The 20,171-nt window shown below is 39.8% G+C and overlaps 1 protein-coding gene across 33 annotated transcripts in view; it reads left to right on the top strand.

Moving 5' to 3' along the window:
* The window catches only part of ABLIM1 (actin binding LIM protein 1), a 216,647-nt gene that overhangs the window by 160,747 nt on the left and 35,729 nt on the right, over nucleotides 1-20,171 (top strand). For 18 of the 33 annotated variants that reach the window (XM_077930268.1, XM_077930273.1, XM_077930270.1 and 15 more), the window contains 4 exons: nucleotides 3,002-3,049; nucleotides 8,191-8,268; nucleotides 11,920-12,075; nucleotides 18,366-18,410. In XM_077930268.1, the coding sequence (XP_077786394.1) occupies nucleotides 3,002-3,049; nucleotides 8,191-8,268; nucleotides 11,920-12,075; nucleotides 18,366-18,410 (327 nt within the window). The remainder of the gene's footprint in view (nucleotides 1-3,001; nucleotides 3,050-8,190; nucleotides 8,269-11,919; nucleotides 12,076-18,365; nucleotides 18,411-20,171) is intronic. The other 15 variants (XM_028730189.2, XM_028730180.2, XM_028730178.2 and 12 more) reach the window with 3 other exon arrangements.

The raw sequence follows: 20,171 nt of genomic DNA, 5'->3' as shown, positions 1-20,171 counted from the left end.
TTACAAAAAACTATCATTTTGGATAATGAAAATGCTACATTGCATGATTCCTATGCTGATTATTCAGGGTTTTTTATTCATGTATTTCCTGAGGAAACAATTGTCATAACATTTCTCATCAGTGGAATTCAGTTCAATAAAAGGTATTGCATTCCCTTGCTTGAACGTTTTCTGTTGGACGACAAGACTTATAGACAAGTAATGTTCATGAGTCTTGACCTCCGTGGAGAACATTCAAGGGAGAAAAGGCTGTGCCTTCTTTCTACTCTATGGATTGGTGAGAATTCAGTGATCTCCTGGAATAAAAATGGCTTCTGTCACATGCAGCTTTCAAGAGAGAGAAATCATCCAAACCAAGACATCTTTCAGCAAAAGGGACACTTTTTGACTCTTGCTTTGTACTCAGACTCCAGCTGGCAACCCATACCAACCCCACAACACAGTACTTGACATATTCCCTCCTCTTCTCCTTTACCTTTCACTTTGAAGGAGGAGATGTTAAAACAAGTACTACCACCTCTGTTTCCTGTTCTCCTCAAACTTCCTGGGCTAGGATTGAAGCAGGCATTCATATGCATGAAATATCCCAAGTCCCCACTTGCATTTATGAGGTCTAATGATATACCCAGACATTGTTGGTTTGTATCCTGGGAGCAGCATGGTCCTCTATATATATCCCACAGTTGGTATATATTTTCTCTCTCTAGGAGTTTCCCAAGACCAGCTTAACGGGGGTTTTCCCCATTCTCGTTAAATTAATTAATGTATATATGTAAAGGAACCAATGGTGTGGTTTCACGGGTGTGGTTTTGTTTCACAGGTAGCTGGGGTGTTGTATTTGTGACTGTGTGCCCAATTTGTCTGGCTTATACCCATCACAGTTACTTAGCTATTGCTGAAATGGTTGCTTATAATCAAGTCTCCTGTCAGCAGTAGAAGCGCCAATCAGTCTTAGATTCTCAAAGCTTGCCAGATGTTTCCTGGGAAATTTAGAAGCCATTTTGCAAGCAATCACTTTATTAGGTTCAAACATTGGGTACACCCTGAAACATTTAAAGATTATAAATGGCAAAGTGGTGGCTTTAAAAATAAGTTTGCTGTGCTGTTACAAATTTAAAGCATGCTCTTTGGAAGAACGTTTCTTGAGCAGTTTTACAAGTACAGTTTGTTGGCTTCTCTGGCAAAGGTTCTGAACTTCTTGCGCCCTTTAACAGCGATGTGAAAAACTGAAATGTAGCAGATTAAGTTTTTCCTGTCGCTACATCTTTAATGATAGGAAAGCTTTGCCTGCTGAATTTAACATGCAGCGATTAAAGGTATGTGTGCAGCTAAAGTGGTTGTGGGGAAACCTGGTTTATGTTTTTGAACAATGGATCATTAAAAACTTTAAACAGCCTCGCTGACTTTGCTGAACCTCACTTTACAAGTGAAGGGTAGTATCTCAGCTATCTCTGGTCATGTGTGTTTAATTATTGGTGTTCATCCATCTCCTTCAGTATTCTTTCCTTTCTCCTGCTTCAGGTGGATCGGGTGTTCCTTTTTATATGTATGTGAGAATGAAAAGTGTCAGTAGGTTCAAAATTATTTCACCTGGCAAGAAAAGCATAAGAGCCAGGGAAAGCTTGTGGAAATGATGGGAAAGCATGATACATATGCTAAAGCTTCATTTCATTTTGGAAGTCTACCTTCAGCAGCATAGCCTATCAGGAATTGGTGGTTAAGACATAGCAAATTCTGTATCCTGTTGCACTCATGGGGACAATCTGGCCAGCACCCCTTCCAGCAGCCACAGATTTAGCATCTCTTTGCAGGTAGATTAATAGGGAGAAGTCATCTGTTGTGAGATTTGAATCCGAGTTTTTGTATTTTTATTTATTTTTAAAACCCAACATAATCAAGTATGATAGTTACTGGAAATGCAATATTGTTAACATGCAGAACTTATACACCTCCTGCAGTTTCTTTAAAAATCCCTGAAGCCCAAGGCAAATACGGATAGAATTGGCTGTTTCCACTGGTTCCACAGGTCTTTGGGCCACTTCCTAACAAGCGTAACTTTTTAGAAGTACCTGACACTGAGTTAAATGGTGAACTTAGTGCCATACTATATGGGATGCCAGGTAATCTATTACTGGACTCTTGTCTCCTCCTCACCCCCTTTTTAAGGGAAATGTAGGTGTTGTGAGTGCGGGGTTGCAGCATCACTGAAGAAGAAAGTGCTTAAACCTTTTTAATGGGTAATTTATATGTTCAAAATGCTGTTCCCAGCATTTGAGAAAGCAGCATAGGCAAGGCAATTTAACTGCAAAAACACGCATTCCTAGCTCTCTCTTGAGTGTGCCAAAACCTGAATCTCCCTAAGAAATATGCTAGGAGGTTGCCTACTAGTTTGTTGGTGTCACATGTAGTTCAGCCATGAACTTCCACTAAAGCAGCAGAGCTGATGTTGCACACAGTGACCTCATTCACATGTAATGATTATCTATCAACCTTAGGCTCATGTGCACTCCCCTCCACTGTGGCCAGTGGAGGAGTTTGGAACTGTTTGCTTCCATTTTGATGAACCACAGCTTGATATGGTTGTCAGAACAAGGACAGACTGGTTAATCTTCACTATGATTTTCTGAACCAAGCCAACTTCAAACTATAGGTTTTTAATCCTGCTTGTTTCAACTGACTATAACTTAATAACAGTTAAGAGCTCAGAGGAAATGCTAAACTGTGGGTAATCTAAAATGGTCCTTGTAACTGTATTGTAGTGGAAGAGGGGAGTGCATGAGCTTTCTGCAACTGATTCTCATAATAGTAAACCATGACATTTGAAAACAGCCAGTGACAACTTATCTGAGAGGTGCCCTAAAATTTTAATTAAAATGAATATGATCCGCACTGCATCTTAATTTGTTTCCACAGAGCTATTGTTTTGAACTGTTTCTAGCAATGATAAATGACTGTAGAATAACTTTGCAAACCAAAACCAAATTGTTCCCTTCTTCTCCAGCTGTTTTCACCACCTTGTATAATGAACTCCATCAAAAAACTAAGGCAGGTACTGTAAGCAGCGCTGGAACAGTGTCCTTATACCTTACAGTAGTGCATCCAGTTGGCTTGATGTTCAAGGGATTCTTCCAGTTATGGTGTACTTACCCCATACTTTTCCATAGAGCATGACTTGAACATCTGTAATGTAGAAATGGGCCACCATCACATCACTGTATCAGGATGATGTGGATGACTCAGGTGCTTTAAGAAGCTATCTGTCCATATTATGTGCAGTGCATGGCAAAACTAATGTTAAGGCAAAGCAGAAGCGCCTTTAATTAAGATGTAAACCCACCCAACTTAAATAACAAGGGAAATACATTTGGGGGGAGATTGTGGTTTTCATAGAGTATATGCTATAATCGACTTGCTGCAACCGTAGCAGCACATGGCACAATATGCCCTTCATGCAAAAGGAACATGAATATCCTTTTGCTTTGGGCTCATAGATTGATGCAAGAAGCAAACACAAAGCTATAACATATATTTAGAGAGGAACAATCATCATGAGCAGTGTTCAAGCTGTACTTTGATGATTAAACTCCCTGGGCCATTGGCATCTTTCATATACCAGTCTGCCTAAAACAAATGTATAGTGCTCCCCGCCTGTGGTTTATTGAATTGACAACATTAACGGGGGGGGGGGGGGCGGGGGTTGAATATAAGTTATGCAGTACTTATTACACCTGAAATTAAGGCAGAATTTCAGCTTAGGTTGAGGTGTTAATCCCTTGATTGGTGTTTTGACCTACAAACAGGTTACTTTCATTCTAAGAGGTTTCTTCTAAGTAATTTCCTTAATAAGTATTCATAGGGTTGTAGAGTTGAGAGACATAGTTGAGAAGACAGCCTGGCAGCAAATGTAGTCTTCATGTTCAAAGGCTGGGAAATAAGCCAAACAAAACAAACAATTGTTTTACAGCAATTGCAATGTATCCTCTTCAGGTGGAATAGCAGTCTTTGGGAGAAAGTGCAAAATCCTGATGGATTTCAGAGTATCTGGTAATTTGGAAACACTTGGGAAAACATTGTTTAAAAACCCATTCAGTAATAAAGAGCCACAGGGTTGAAGGAGAGGGTCTGAATAAGTATAATTGTTAAAACTAAGGAAATGGTCCTAAAATACAAGTTGTCTCTTCAAACGAAGAGTTGTAAATCTATGCAGAGAGGTGGCAATTGTAGGATTAATGTAGAAAGCTGATAATTATAGAGAAGGAGGTTAAATGCAAAAGCCTGGCTGTTCAGAAATATGTCAGCTAAGTTTAAGGTTTTCACATGGATGCAAAATAATAACAGCCAAATGAGATCAAGTTGAGGGATGCTGAATGGCAGAGCTACAGACAGTCATTTTGCTAAAGGTCAAAATAACAGAAAGCTGGTAAGGGACCAAAGTTGAATTGTGATAAACAGAGGGGTGGACCAAGGAAGAAAACAGTGACCAAGTAGAAGAAAAGAAAAACAAGGCCACCACTTTATTAGTATTTTTGAAATGTTTTGACCGTAATCATTCCACATGAAAGCTTAATAAAAAAGTACATACCAAATTTGGGTTTGTATAATGCACAAAACATGAGGCACTAATGATGCTTCTCCACCCCCTTACAAGTACAAAATGGTGTTGCTGATATGTCTGCCTCTGAGCAGAAAGCCAGCACTGAGCTGTGGCCAGATTACTGAGTCTGAGGGTCATTCTGTTCTGCTTGGTGGTGGTATTTTCATAGAATTTTTAAAGCGTTGGAAGGGACCCTGAGGATCATCTAGTCCAACTGCCAGTGATGCAGGAATATACAACTGTCCCATACCTTGGCATTATCATCTCCACATCTGTCATGCCACGACCTTGGCATTATCATGTACCCAACCTCAAGTTATGTTGTAAACCACTGTGATACATTTTTATGATACAGTGGTATATAACTTATAAATAAATGATAACAACTTTGCTAGCCCCACATTTAAATGCACCCCATTTTAAAGACAACACCACACCTGTTTTGCTTACCAATTGTGAAACAGGTCAGTATGTCGTAGTGGTTGGAGTGTTGGATTGGGGCCTGGGAGACATGGGTTGAAATCCACACTCAGCCATGAAACTCACTGGGTGACCTTGGGCCAATTACTGTCTCTCAACCTAACTTAGCTCACAGGGCTCTTGTGAGGATAAAGTGGGAGAGCTACGTGCCCCACCTTGAGCTCACTGGAAGAAAGGGAAGATACAAATGTGATAAATAAAAAAGAAATAAAGAAGTGCTAGTATAAAGCTGGGAATTCCAACAGAAAGGCTGAAGGGTCTGTTACTGGAAATCTCTTTTAAAAGATAAGGAAATTCAACTAGCTTTGCTTTTTGTCTGCTCACTCTGGAAATATTTGTGATCTGGAGGGCGCACTGTGTTCTTCCGTCCAGGGTGCAATCTCTGTTCTTTGGCCGTGGTTCCTGGCTAGTGAGAGACAAGGACAAGTTCACCAAGAGTTTAATTAAAAGGCAGAAGTAAGCGAAGCACCACTGCATTCCCTTTTAATGATTTATTTTAGTCTTGAAAGGGCATGGAATTGTTTGCTGGGGGAGACAAAATGTCTTCATTGCTAAGACAACAGGGCTGATTCTTCTTAATCCTGATCAACCCCTGACTGTGCCATATTGTAGATGAGAATACGTATTCATTTACAGTAATGTGGAGAGACAGTATTGACATTTGGATCCAGTTTCAGATGAAAGGCTGTGTTGCCAAGGTATGGCAGTTGGCTTGGCAGTGGAGACATTCTCTCCCCATACCAAGCACTGGCTTCTTTGCCCTCAGTGATGACATCAACTGCTTGCCAAATCCAATTGACTAAATGGCATTGTGAAGTTATTGTATTTCCCAAGTGGCCCTTGATTGGCTTGGATTGCTAGAGAAGAAAAAACCCAGCTAGAAAAATAAAAGGTACTGGAAGAGCAGCAGTACTGGGGAAAGAGGATGCAAACTGAATTGCTGCAAACATAGGTGAAACAGGCATTATTTGTGTGTTGGGATGGCAACCCTGGAAAACCCTGCCCCCCAAATCAAGGGTCAAGATTTTGTAGCAGTCTAATTGAAATATCTCATTACCCTGACATTGTCAAACTGCCCCCCACCCAAAAAAACCCCAAAATATTTAAGGATGTTCTTAGTTTTGTATCTACGAAGCTCACAATTGCGTAGTTGGAGGGAAGTACTTAATTTCCTTTGAAGATAAATCCTCATTGCCATAGCAGTTTAGCTGGATGCTTTGCATTTCTTTATAATTCTATTCTTGCATGTTGATCTTTCATTTGGAGTAATTAACTTTTCATTTATTTGACATATTTTTGCAAAACTTAATGTATTGCTATGCTTTATTTTAATTTTGCTATGGTTGAATAGACACTCTCAATGTGTTTTCTGTTTGGTTGATTGGTTGGTTTTGCATGCTTGTAGCATATACATTTTATGAAATAAATAAATTAAATAAATTTAGCTTGACTAAGAAAAGGATCCGTACTGGCTGTTGCTCTTGAAAAGTGAAATAATATCACATTCACAATTATTTGTTGCTCAGTTAGACCACAATTACCTTTCCATTTTTGTATTGCTTAAACTTGTTTTGCCATTAGAAGAGCTCAGGCTGCTGCTCTGTGCACATTTTATCCAGGAGGAAGCCTAGCTCCCAAAATACAACAAAACTTGCTTCTATGTAAGCAGACTTAAGTTCAGGAAATTCATGAGTGGGCTTCAATTTGAATCTGCAGCTTACTAGTTCATAGCATGTGATCTTAACCACAAATATACAATCTATGTGATGCAAATAACAATTAGCGTAGGAAAGAGGGATAAACAATGTCACTTGGAAGCTTTTAGTGGGAGGGAGGATGGATGGACACTAGCAGGAGATGTGGTAGAGTTGCCTTCTATATAGCTTTTGGCCCTTTGAAGACTGTAGTATTGATTGACTGATGGATTGATTTTAATTTCTATACCAATTAGAACTATCTCTAAGTGGTGTGCAAAAAACCTAAAGCAACAATAGAAACAAAATATTACAAAAATACACAAGTTACATATAAAAATGTTACAGTAATACAAAGTTACACACACACACACACACATTCATTTTCCTTCTGACACACCCTTCTTCCCAGCCTCCAGGTGCTGAGCCAGAGTCCAAACAAGCTCTCAGCTCAGCCACAAAAGTCTGAAAGGGGTTTATTTAAAAACCATAACACCAAATTACCATTATCTTGTAACTTTCCCAAAGTTGTATCAATGTGGGCTATTTCTTTTACATGTTGCAGCTGTCCACGTTGCTGCTATATCTGCAATGATTCCTCCTTAATATAAATGTTAAGTGATACACTGTTAGGGCACATATTCCATTAGCTACTCAGGTCCCAAGGTGTGTAAGATGTTGTAGTTAAAAAATTGGCACCTTGAAATGAGCCTGAAAACACACTTCAGGTCACTGCAAGTGGGCAAGGACTAGCATTATGAGCCAGCTGAAATTTCTGAACCATCTTTAAAGGCAGCCTCATTGCAATAATCTAAACAAGGTTACCAGATCATAGCTAGACCACTGAAACCTTTGAAACCATCATATCCCTATAGTGGTGTTCATCTAAGACTGAGATAGGGAACCCGTGGCTCTCCAGAATTTGCTGAATTCTTAACTCCCATCAGTTCTAGCCAGTATTACCGGTGGTTGTGGATGGTAGGAGTTGTAATCCAACAACATCTGAGGGGCCATAGGTTCCCCGTTCCTGATGTCAGGGATGTTAGGTAGAACGTGTGGTATTGCAGGCAGGTTCTGGACCCTAACCACAAATTTTAGCTGACTGCCAACACTTTCAAACAACAACATTCCCAACTATAGACAAGGATAGTATTCTGGTGGTTTGGTGTTTTATGCTGTTACCCTTGCTAGTTGTATATGCCTAGAAAGCTCTTGCCTGTCAACAAAATGCAGAACCCCCCCCCCCTTCACAAAAGAAACCCAGCCTGCTTCACAAGATCCAGATGAAAACATTACGGTTTTCATTGAAAAAAATGTTGACATGGTCTTTTCAAAAACTACCTTTTCTGTGTTTCAAATAGGATATATAATGCAGCTACGCCTTTGCAGCTTATTTCTTTGTTGCTGTTGTTATTGTTACAGCCTACAAGAACATCTTTGGAAAGTATTTATTCCAGGCCTGGATCCAGTATACCTGGCTCACCAGGCCATTCAATCTATGTAAGTATAATTTTGTCTTAGCTTTTTATTTATTAATGATACCTTATGGAGAAGTAGCAGCTGGGATTTGTCACCTGTGAGATGAGAAGTCCAGAGTTTTCACTGGGCAGGCTCGAAACCTCAGCCAGAAATGCATGCCTTTCAAAGCCTTTGAAATGTTACTTTCCGGGTTATTGATCCAGTGGTAGGTATTGCCAACAATATGCTTTGAGTAAAAATTGAAACTGACAGATTCTATTCTATTCTTTATTGAGTGGCTGAGAAGAAACAAGGCTTGAAGACTTTCTTTACATGCATGGGATGTCACACCAAGCTTGTGTGCTGAAATATATAGCAGGAGTAGTTTTCCCCTTATAGAGCAACAATTCCTAGCACTGCTAACAAGCTATGCTCCCCACAATTCTTTGTGGAGATTTTAAATATGTGTTGGATGTGCTTTAAATATACAGAATGGATAGCAAGTGACCCATAGATCTGTGATTTTCGGAAACAGCCCTGGCATATGCTATGGCAGATAGTAAAGTTGACAGAGGACTTCCTGTTCATATCAACTGGGGCACATGCCTAAATCGGGACTCTTTATGAACTGCTAGTTTCAAACTACAGAGCGCACTTTGGCGTGAAGCCAACGTATTCAAATGGGTGGATTCAGAGCCTTCAGCAAATTTGGAAAAGTCAGCTCCTCATTACATTGCATAGCCTCTAATCTGCAGTTCTAGGGAACCTTTATATATTATTCCGATGCACAAGGGAATAATTAAAATGTCTTGTCTTAAACGCAGTAGCTTAAAAATGTTCAGACATGAATACTTGGGCTTCAATAAAAGTGGCTTTTAAAAGTTGCAGTTGCACAGACTCATTTCAGTTATGGCTAGAAATTATTCCAAAACAAGTTTGAGGAAGACATGGTAGCATGCACATCTCTTTGTAACATACTTTTAGCCACTAGCTTTCATAAGCCTGTGCAATGACAGAAAAAAGTCAAGTAATACAGACAAAAAGAATGAACATTATTTTTACTGATAGCTTCATGAATAGCAATATTCAGCAGTTACTCCCATTTATCCAGATATTTGATTCCCTCCCACCAAAATGTTTTGGATTATCCCAGCCGTTTAATCTCTTCCCCCTCTTCCACTTAAAATCAGACAAATTAACCATAAGAATTTGGCACTCTTCTCTCCATTCTATGGTGTTGTAACAATAGCCTCACAACCATATGAATGTTGTGTATGCAATAAACCCACTGTGTTCATTGGGGCTTAATCCCAGAAAAAAATATAGAGGGTTGCAGCCTAAAGCTGTAATTTTATTCCCACTTAGGACTTTTTGAGGCGGGTGCATTTTCAATAGCTGTCATTGATGCAATAATAGTGCATTAATCGTGAATTTATACTGTCCCTGTATCATTCTGCTTTATTAGTTGTTCTGTGATGCTTCCCCAGTGTTACTGAATTATTGCTGTGTGGAGCAGCACTTGTGAGCTATAGTGCAACAAAAACAGAGCAAGAAATAAACTGGAATATTTGTGGTATGAGAACTTGAGGGTTTCCAGAAGGAAGTTACAGGGTGTGCACTGATCAGAAGTGAAGTAGGCACAAACATCATGGAAAGCTGATTCATGAAGGCACAATAAAAAGGACATCTGGAAGGGCCCTTACCTGGGAATAAGCCCAACCAAACATAGCGGGATGTACTTCCTAGAAAGCAGACATAGAACTGTGCTATTAGGCTGCAATCCTAAACATACTTACTATGCATTAACTACTTCTGTATTCCAACTTCATGGAATGAGTGTTGGTCTTTATGCAGCCAAAATGGCACCACCCATGTACAAAGGAGGCAAACTCTCATCTCCTTCCCCAGTGCTAAAACAGTGCGTGCCTGAGTCACCCAGTCTACTGAAATAAAAACCTGTTGGAATCAGTGAGTGCTCAGCAGTCTTCCTGGCAAAGTTTGCTTGAAGGCGAATGCAGGAGGAGGAGAAGGAGGAAGAAAGAGATTAATGAAAAGGCATGAGAATGTAGGGGGCTGGATCTGAGACAGCTTCAGGTGGAAGGTGTTGAGCAATAACACAAAGCAGAAACTGGGACTGGGTGTGTGTGAGGTGAATAAACCAAAGGGGGTAGGAGAAGATGCAGCTAGGTGTAGGAAGCAGGAGATAGGAGAAGATGGAGGAGGGGTGATGAAGTTGGGTGGGGAAAGAGGCAGACGGAGCGAGGGAAGAGAGGTGGAGACAGAAATGGCACGACAATTGACAAAGGAGACTGGAGGGTGAAAGGGTAGGTGTGAAATGGGAGACACAGGAGGAAAGAGATGCGGAATGACTCCTGGGGAAGGGAAGTGAGAGGAAGAAATGTGGGGGTTGTGTGGGGGACTAAACTCACCTAACAACCCACACAGCATTTCTTTGGAGGGCTCCGCTGCTTGTTGTACTCTTGTAATCAGGATGCATCCTAATGTGTCACAGTGTTTCGTATATTCTTAATCGGGAATAATCATAATCATGATCATACTTTTATTTATATCCCGCCCTCCTTGGCCGAAGTTGGGCTCAGGGCGGCTAACATTAGATATATAACATTAGTGTAAAATCAAACAATAATTAAACTACTTCCTAAAAACAGGTCTTTTAAACAGAATATGGATTAAGTGAGTTTACTAACAATTATTTATGGAACATATATAAATTTGGCTTACATATAAATGGATATTTTAGTGTGCTGAAGTTATCAAGATGCACCATATGGGAAGAAGGACCTGTAAATCCTGAAATGGGCCCGGTGTGCTTAAGAGATGCCCATTTCCATGAGGTTTTTATGGACAACTTGTGATACATCATCATTTTAACCATGTTTGCTGGGCAAAATGAGGACAGGCGTAAAGTAAATCCTATGGTTACACAGAGCTCACTGCCAAGGGAGATGCAGCAAAATCCAATTCATAGTTTGTTATAGACCCAATTTGTTTTCTTTCTTTCATTTGTACTTTTATTAAGGAAGAACATTTATTAGCCAATGTGGAGTCATTTTTAATTAAACTCTCAGAAACTGACTTTTACTGGTTTCTTCTGGGGGAAGGGGGATTGTTTTAGATTGCTTTATACTTCAATATATTGCAAATAAATCTTTTAATATATTTTAATTTTTTAATGCAGGTTTCTTTGAATTCTTGGGGATGAGTGGGATAGAAATGTGATTAAATGCAACAAATAAAAATCAACCACAACTTTTCTAACAGGATTTTGCCCCTCCTCTTCTCAACATCTCCTTGACATAGACATTGGCAGGGCTTGGTTTATGTATGGCATGTTTTGCTGATAGGAATGCTATATCCAAAATAAGGGTGTTGCTGCCCAAAGGCTACCCACTGAGTTACTGGCAGAGCTGAATTTAGACTTCATAGCAGACTGGGACTGATGTATTGCCAAGTCTAGGCTTTAACGCAAAAAAAATAAATAAATGTTCCACCCTTTTAAAATAGATGCATAAAGCCAAAGGAAAAAAGTAGCTTCCGTGAAAAATAATAGACAGGCTATGAGGTTTTCTTTAAGCCTACTATAGAAGCAAAGTCCCTAAATAATGAACTGTATATTTTAAAAAAAATCTACAAGTTTGTGTGTTTAATTTATCTTCTGTCTTTGACCTTCAGGCAAAAGTAGACAACGAGATCCTTGATTATAAGGATTTAGCAGCCATTCCCAAAGTCAAGGCCATTTATGACATTGAGCGTCCAGACCTAATTACTTATGAGCCCTTCTACACTTCCGCCTACGAGGAGAGACAGGAGAGGCAGAGTCTTGGAGAGGTAATGAACTGGGGTCACCCATTCTCTTATGTGCACTGTTTTTAAAAGCCAGCTTAGCTTCTGCCTGATGTATAAACTTGATGCTCCTCTTGCTGATCTGTGCAAACATTCCACATCTCTCTGGCCTTTAAAAAAAAATGATGGCGTTCTTTGTTTTGCAGCATGAGGGCTTCTGCAACGAGAAAGCATATGGCTCCTCTTTGTTGCTTACCTTTTTAATTAATGCCTTTAGCTGCAAGGACCACATTTAGTTTACAGCCCCCTTTTCCTTGTAGAAGCATGGCAGTTATCAAATGCATGTATGAAGCAAGCACAGTGGTTCTGTCTAATAGCATGTGATTTTGAAACAGAAGGTGTACATCAGGAGTTCAGGAGCTTTTGTGGGACCAAAGGGGTACTAATTCAGTAGGAGTGGCACCCTTTTTTTACTTAAGGGTTGTATTCCAGGAGTGGATAAGTCAAGACCCAAAGAGTATGAGCTATGCTAAAACACACAGATCTACTGGCCCTGGAAACATAACCCCATTCAGGTTTGAGTTTCCAGGATAGCTTAGTTGGTTTACCATGAGACTCTCTTGGCAGGGGGTTGGACTCGATGGCCCTTGTGGTCTCTTCCAACTCTATGATTCTATGATTCTATGATTCTCCATGAGACCACAATGGGCAAAACATTCCTGCATTGCAGGCAGTTGGACTAGATGACCCTTGTGGTCTCTTCCAACTCTACAATTGTACGATTCCAGATTTTTGCCTTTCTTTTTTAAATACAGAGTATTTGCATGATGATGCAAAGTCAAAAAGAGCTCAGTAATCTCAGTTGCCTATGGGATGCCATAAGCAGGACATGAGCACAACAGCATTCCAGCAACTGGTATTTAGAGTCATAGCACTTCTGGCAGTGGAGACACAACATCATGGCTGTTTTATGCTAATTCTAGAAAGTGGAATAATACAATCAAGAAGGTACTTGACTAAGAGGGTTTTTTCTCTCTTCCCGGTTCTACCATGAAAAGAATTGGGTAGCCTTTGGCAAGTGACTTCTGCATCTACATCTTGTATTCACATGTTTCTTTTAAGCATTTTGTTTTTTCAGTGAAGCAGGACATGCCTCTAAATGTTAGCTTGTGCATTGTGCAGTATAAGTGAAATTCCATGTTGACCTTTAGAGTTTGCAGTAAAGGTTAGAGCCAGGTAAAAATGTAGGATCAGTGCTGTTGATCCTCACTTCTATTTAACTTTGTTTGCTCTATCATCATAAACCAAAGAGTTGGTATGCTATTTATTGGAGGAGCCTTTTATGGATCCTGTAATTTTTGTACACTATCTTTTTTCTGTATATTTATATTACTTTTTTATTGTTTCCTGCTCTGAATTGAAATATTCAATAAAGAGCAGATAATAACAAAAAAGATGTATGTGTGTGTGTGAATGAGAGAAAGGCAGAGATAAATATACAGATTATTATTATTATTCAGGTTGATAAGCAAGTAGGGTCTGATCATGAGATCCAATCTGTCTAAATTCAGTAGCCATCTGAAGATAAGGAATTAGAGCTATGCTAGAATAGAGCAGTGTGTGTGTCATTGTCAGGCAGAGAACAGGTAGGAGAGGGAAGAAAGAACTCAGAAAGTTGTATAGCGTTAAGTGCTAAGGAACTGAGCTGTGAACCAGGAAGTCATGGTTAAAATTTGTCTCTTCCAAAAAAATCTCTAAGGCTGCAGTCCCATATGCATCTGCCTAAGAGTAAGACCCACTGAACACAAGGGGACTTATCTCTGATTAACAATCATAGGATTGTGCTGTATCTGGTCTTATGTAAGCCACTGTCTCTACTTTTCCTCAATGGAGAAAAACACAGTAATCAAAATCAGCACTAATTTGCCAGATACAGGAGAGAGAGAGAGAGAGAGAGAGAATAGTGTTTCCAAATGGAAACTACAATGACTTCAGAAGTGCACAGCAACATATCCATATATTAGAATTAGATCCAAAATGTTCACAAGTGCAAGACTTGCATGTCCTGTTCTTAAGAAACATTATCCCCAATAGCTTCTGCGCAGTGGAAAAAATAAAGGTCTATGTAAATACCTTTGGAGACGGCAACTTTCCTTATGCATTTCCCTAAAAAGCAGCCTGGTAAATATTTGCAAAGCAAAATCAATAATGAAACATGATATCAAAGTGATGTTAGGTTTTATGTGTGGATAAAAAAATATTTACACAGAAAATCTCTCCTCATTTAAGACTATTTATTCATGTGACTTGACAAGTCACTTTGGCTTTACTCCATTTCCCCCCGCCCCTGCATTAACTGCATTCTTTATTTCTGTGCTGTGGTGAACAAGCCCCCCCCCCCCCGCCCCCGCCCCCAATAATAGCTTGCAGACTGAAAATGTATGATCAGAAGTTCAGGGTTCTAAACTGTTGGGAGAAAATGCTCAACACGTGAAGGGTTGAGAGGAGCATTGTGACATTGGGGGTGGAGCCAAATATACATTGCCCCTTCATACATATAACATGGGAAGGCAATTTAGGTGACAGTACTCAGCACATAGTGGGAATGTGCACACACAGTGCTGTACCTCTTGAAATCTGAAAAGTCAATTCAGTGGTGAACTATGGGCTTTAGAATTTCAGCGGCATCCTGTGTGACGCCAAAATTCACCCCCACCTCGCCTTCTGTTATTCACCATTGTTGCAGAATCCACTGCAACACCCTCTTGGCTCGGGGCCCAGAGGAGAACTGGTTGCGCTCCCCGAAATCCTCCTCTGGTCAATTGTAGTTCTGCATGTAGCCTATGACAAAAGAGCAATATTTGGGTTGCACTAGTCCAACTCCCAATAGACTGTGATCTACTCACAGTATAAAAAAACTGGCAGTGATCTACCCAAAGTTGTGGAGCTTTTTTTAGGAAGCTAGAGTTGTGGAGCTTGAGTTTTTTTAGTAAGCCAGAGTTGTGGAGCTGTTTTTAGGAAGCCAAAGTTGGGGTGTTGTTGTTGTTTTTTTTTGCTTTTTTGTAAGGAGATCGCTGAGGGGCCAGAGGTCAACTAGGATCTACCAGGACACCCCACGATCTACCAGTAGATCATGATCTACCTGTTGGAGATGCCTGCTGACTAGAGTATGGTCTGAAGCCAAGAAGGTCCAGTCAGTGTCTGAATTGGTGACTGGGAACCACACATTCATTTCCTTGGATTCCATTATGGAAGCAAGGTTCCCAAATGAACAAATAGCAGTCACTCTGGAAGCACCCTGCCTGTGTTCAACTTTCTCTGAAATGTGACAGCTGTTAGGATAGCTGCAACAGCAACAGATCAGCTACAAAACATGTTCTCTTCTAAGCTATGAAACTGCTTTGCCATCTTCTTTGTCTTTTTCCGTAATGTATGGAATAGAGACCAGAGGCATTGTTGCTGCTAAGCTGACAGCTAGGCTAGCCAGGAATATTATTTGTGCACATAAGCATAACTAGTCAGAGCTTTTTTCAAGGATTGGATGCACTCACTTACCTCGTCCATTTCTTCCAAGCTACAGCTTGTGTCCTTTCTTTGTTTTGATTCTCTACCTGGTCTTTAACTCCGTAATGAGAGACTCACTCCTCTCCACACACACACACCAGTTCTGGCACAAAAGTTAATTTGAACAACAACCCACAACTTAGCATTCAAATCCTTTAAAGCTCTATCTCTTGTAAAGTGTTTGATCACTGAATTTAATATTTCAGTCTTTGAACTACTACTGTCAGATCTTATTATGGAAAATGCTTTCACATAGTGCCACCTAGTGGAAACCAACCAGTTAATCTTCTTGTTCAGAAATGAACACAGAGGATCTGATTAGCCAATAAAGCAAAAAGTTATCGAAAAATAAATAATGCTGGTAGTGAAAGGTTGGTCTTTGATTGTAGCACATATGCTTTTAGTATAGTTCATACATGTTATGGTTGTATTCCTATTTGCAAACTCCCCACAGCTTCTCTTACACCATTGTATCTGATGAATGAGGAAAGACAGAGGCTTCGGCTGCCTACTGCTTGTATGATTGCTGTGATGCATTTAATCATTGTTCATTTTCCTTCAGGAATGTTGTTTTGGCTGCATTTCTTTCTAAGGACCTCTAGCTATCTTCTGCTTCTGCCTTGCTTAATCCTTGCTTTTTATGGAGCAATGCCTTTTTGTATAATCTGATTGCTGATTGCATAGAATCACTTACCCAGCAATGGAACACAGAAAACATACTTAGTGTGTTTAATGTGTGTCATGATAGTAGATCCTGCTATGAAGCAATGTAAATAGTAATAGTAAATAGTTTTTGGCTTCTTTCTGGTATTAACTTGCATAGTAGTTGTTTTATGCTAGTGGTAGCATGGATATCACATGACGAACATGGTCATTGGCTGGTTTTGAAACAGGAACATACTTAGGTGGATTAATAACTTAACAGTTCTCCTAGTTACTCCTTGAGACATCCTTTGGCTCCAGATCTACATTCTCTGGTCTGTTTTTAATGGTCAGGTGAGTTATACCAATCATGGAACTAGTTCTGTGGCTTCTTAGCTAGAGTTTTTCCTGGAGCTCCATTCCTTCAGAGTTTGTATAACATTATAACTGAGTATTTGTATCCATCATGAGCTAAAATCCTATTAGAGCTCTTTGGAATTCACTCCTGCCTTGCTTCCCTTTAAAGTAATAATATCGCCGTTATTGACGTCACAATGGATACGGAAAGTGTTGAAGCATCTGAGGCCAGTACCCCGATTTAGAATCATGCCTGTTACACAAACCAGTCCCATAGGCTTCACTTTGTGGGTGCTGTTGCAAGGCACACACATATAATGCACTTTCTGTGCCTCTCCTTATTTTATGTATTTATTAAATCATAAATTTCACTCAGGGAAGCAAACATCAAAACAACAAAAACAATATTTTTTAAAAAAATTAAAGAACAGACAACTGTGCACAACTAAATAATGTCATGGTTTCTATGAACAATATATTTCAGCCATCAAATGCCTAGGTAAACAGGAATGTTTTAAAATGGCAATAAGAGTGCCCTTTTATCAGTGGAATACCTACTACAGTGGATACACCTTGTAATAGTGCAACAGTATTACTTGGTTTTCTCAGGAAAATGTCTTCTAGCCCACAAAGTTGGAGGCTAGATATCTTTCTTTTTTCAATTTATTAGATTTATATTCCGCTCTTCCAAAGGAGCCCAGATACGCTGTCTTGGACATAACATACACTGGGTCTGTCTGAACAATCATATATTGGCTTAATAAATGGAGATATGAACAAGCCTCTTGGCTACACATGTGATCTCTTTGCTTTAACTATATTTTCCTGTTTCATTCAAATCTGGAAACTACGGTTAACAGTTTCAGAAAAAGACAGGGTGGATATTTAGCCAACATCAAACATCACTTAACATCTTGGCTTGCTCTGACACTGTTAACCATAGTATCCCAATACAGATGAAACAAGAAGCTATAGTTAATGGAAGACTTCTTGCTCATTTGTGCAAAAGACAGAGGACTCAGCTATACAGCTGCAAATAAAACGTTTTAAGAGCAATATACAATGTGACACTAGATGGCAATGGTGAGTCTTATGGAAAAAATGTACAGTGGTACCTCGGGTTACATACGCTTCAGGTTACATATGCTTCAGGTTACAGACTCCTCTAACCCAGAAATAGTACCTTGGGTTAAAAACTTTGCTTCAGGATGAGAGCAAAAATCGTGCGGCGGCAGGAGGAGGCCCCATTAGCTAAAGTGGTGCTTCAGGTTAAGAACAGTTTCAGGTTAAGAACGGACCTCCGGAACGAAATAAGTACTTAACCCAAGGTACCACTGTATTTTTAAAAACACATTTTCAGAACGGTTTTTATATATGTATAGATTCCACCAGAATTGGCCAAGAGGCTTGTTACTATCTCAGTTTATTACGCTGATATATGATAGTCTAAATGTGGCTTGAATTTTGGTGTAAAACCCTTCACCACTGTAAAAACATAGAGAACTAAGACTCAGTAATCAAAACCCAGAAAAAATGGTTTTGTAGACTGCCAGCACTAGAAAAATGGACCAAATGATGTTTTAGGGTCAAGCCACAGACTATTAATTTACAACCTGAAATTCTATTTTCACTAGACTCCACCTGGGTATTTCCTTTTGCTACCCTGCTGCACCTGAGATTAGTAATTTCTAGGCTTTGCTCTGCATTATGTTCTGATAAAAACTTTTTAGAATTTACAAAAAAGAATGATGAACCCAAACTTTCCTTAACAGACTCAGAGTTCAAGATATGGCAGTTCTCCTGTGCACGATGAAAGTGTAAGTTGAAAGAAAAAGACAGTACAAACTCCACAGAGGTGACTTGGTGGTGGTATAACAACATGCAAAGCTAAAGTTGGCTTGAAAGGAAGTCAGTTTCTTTGATGCCTCACTTGCAGTCATTGAATTATCCTGTGTTTGTCCGTAAGGTTGAATAAGAGATTGTTGGACAAGTCCTGAATATGTTTGATTTCTACATCATGACACATTATTGGAATCTAGCACTTTTATTTCATGGCAGATTCACATGACCCAGCTGGCAAAAGATGATCTGGAATAGCATTGTGATTTCCGCATTGCTAGATGTACCAAGCCACTATGTAACCATGGAGACCGGATTGAACAATAGCATAGTTAATATGGGGTTGGATCCAAAAAAGCTCTTCCATATATGAAGTCATCTTCAGTTCAGGGAAGGAATGTTTAATGCTAGAGCAAGCCTGTACAACTTGTGACCCACCAAGCTAAAACACAGCCAGTAAGCCATGATTTGCGACCTGCCCGATACTTGCAGTCCCTTCTTTTGCAATACCAGGCAGGTAGGGAACCAAAAGGTTTGTTGAGCCCCTCTTGGCTGGTGGACTGCATTCAGGCTGGTAGGTCACAAATTGTGCAGGCCTAAGTTAGAGCGCCGCATACAAAAAACGAAGCTAAACCCACATATGTTCGTCGTCTTGGCAAAAGGCTATAGCTTCTCCTAAGCAATAAAGAATGAGAACTGCTACCAAGGAGACCCACCTCTAACAGGATTTTCAGAAATCTTGCACAAGTGTTTGTGGTACAGAGCTTGTTGCTATTTTTCTTCTTGTCACAGTGCTTTTGGGTGCATCCTTTGGACTCTCTCTCTCTCTGTGTGTGAGGCAGCAAGTATATTACAACTTATATAACAACCACAATCTCAGACCATCCAAGATATGCTCAAGAACCCATGTGGTACAATGGCTGAAGTGTTGAGCCTCGGTGTGGATTAAAATCCCTGTTCAGCTATGGAGAGTGTTATTAGTTATTATTGCTTAGCCTAGCATACATCATAAAAGGTGGCAACTGTGAGGTTAAAATTGGTTGTTTGAATAATGGTGAGATGCAAGCATACTACATATACTGATCCTACATCCTGGGCCTGAAAGGACATGATTCAGCATATGGCAATGCACCTTACAGAAGTTTGCTTTAACATGATAAGAGATCCTCAAACAGCAGATATCAGAGAAAGGATGGATAATTTTTCTATTTCTTTACGTTACATAAAATTCTGTTCTTCCTGCATAACAGGTATGGGGAACCTTTGGCTCTCTACATGTTACTGAACTACAACCTCCATCATCACATCACCTTGCTAGAGCTGATGTCACTTGTAGTTCAGCAACATTTGAAAGGCCAAAGGTTCCCACTTCTGCTGTAATACCCCCCCCCCCCCGAGTTTTATCTGGACAAGGTTTACCAGATGCAGCCAACCTGCCTTCAGTGCCAAGGATCATTAAAAAAAATTGGCACCCCCCTGTAAAAGTCATCCGGAAATTTGAATGCTTGGTGTCATTCAAAACCCTGAGCCAATTAGATACTTAATACAGGGATCGCCATTGTGAAAGCTTTCTGTCCAACTATGGTAGCTGTCAAATTAATCACACTTGTGATTACCATCTTTGCAGGTAGAGGAGGAGTCATTTGTTATAAGTTGCTCTTTTAGAATATTTGATTAAATTAAGTGTATGTGGAGGTTGCTTGAAACTCAAGCAGTTTCCTAAATCTGGATATGAGTAG

Source organism: Podarcis muralis, chromosome 6 (assembly GCF_964188315.1).
Source record: "Podarcis muralis chromosome 6, rPodMur119.hap1.1, whole genome shotgun sequence".
Classification (NCBI taxonomy): domain Eukaryota; kingdom Metazoa; phylum Chordata; class Lepidosauria; order Squamata; family Lacertidae; genus Podarcis; species Podarcis muralis.
The sequence above is the reverse complement of the archived record's forward strand: the minus strand, read 5'-3'. Positions and strand labels throughout refer to the sequence as shown.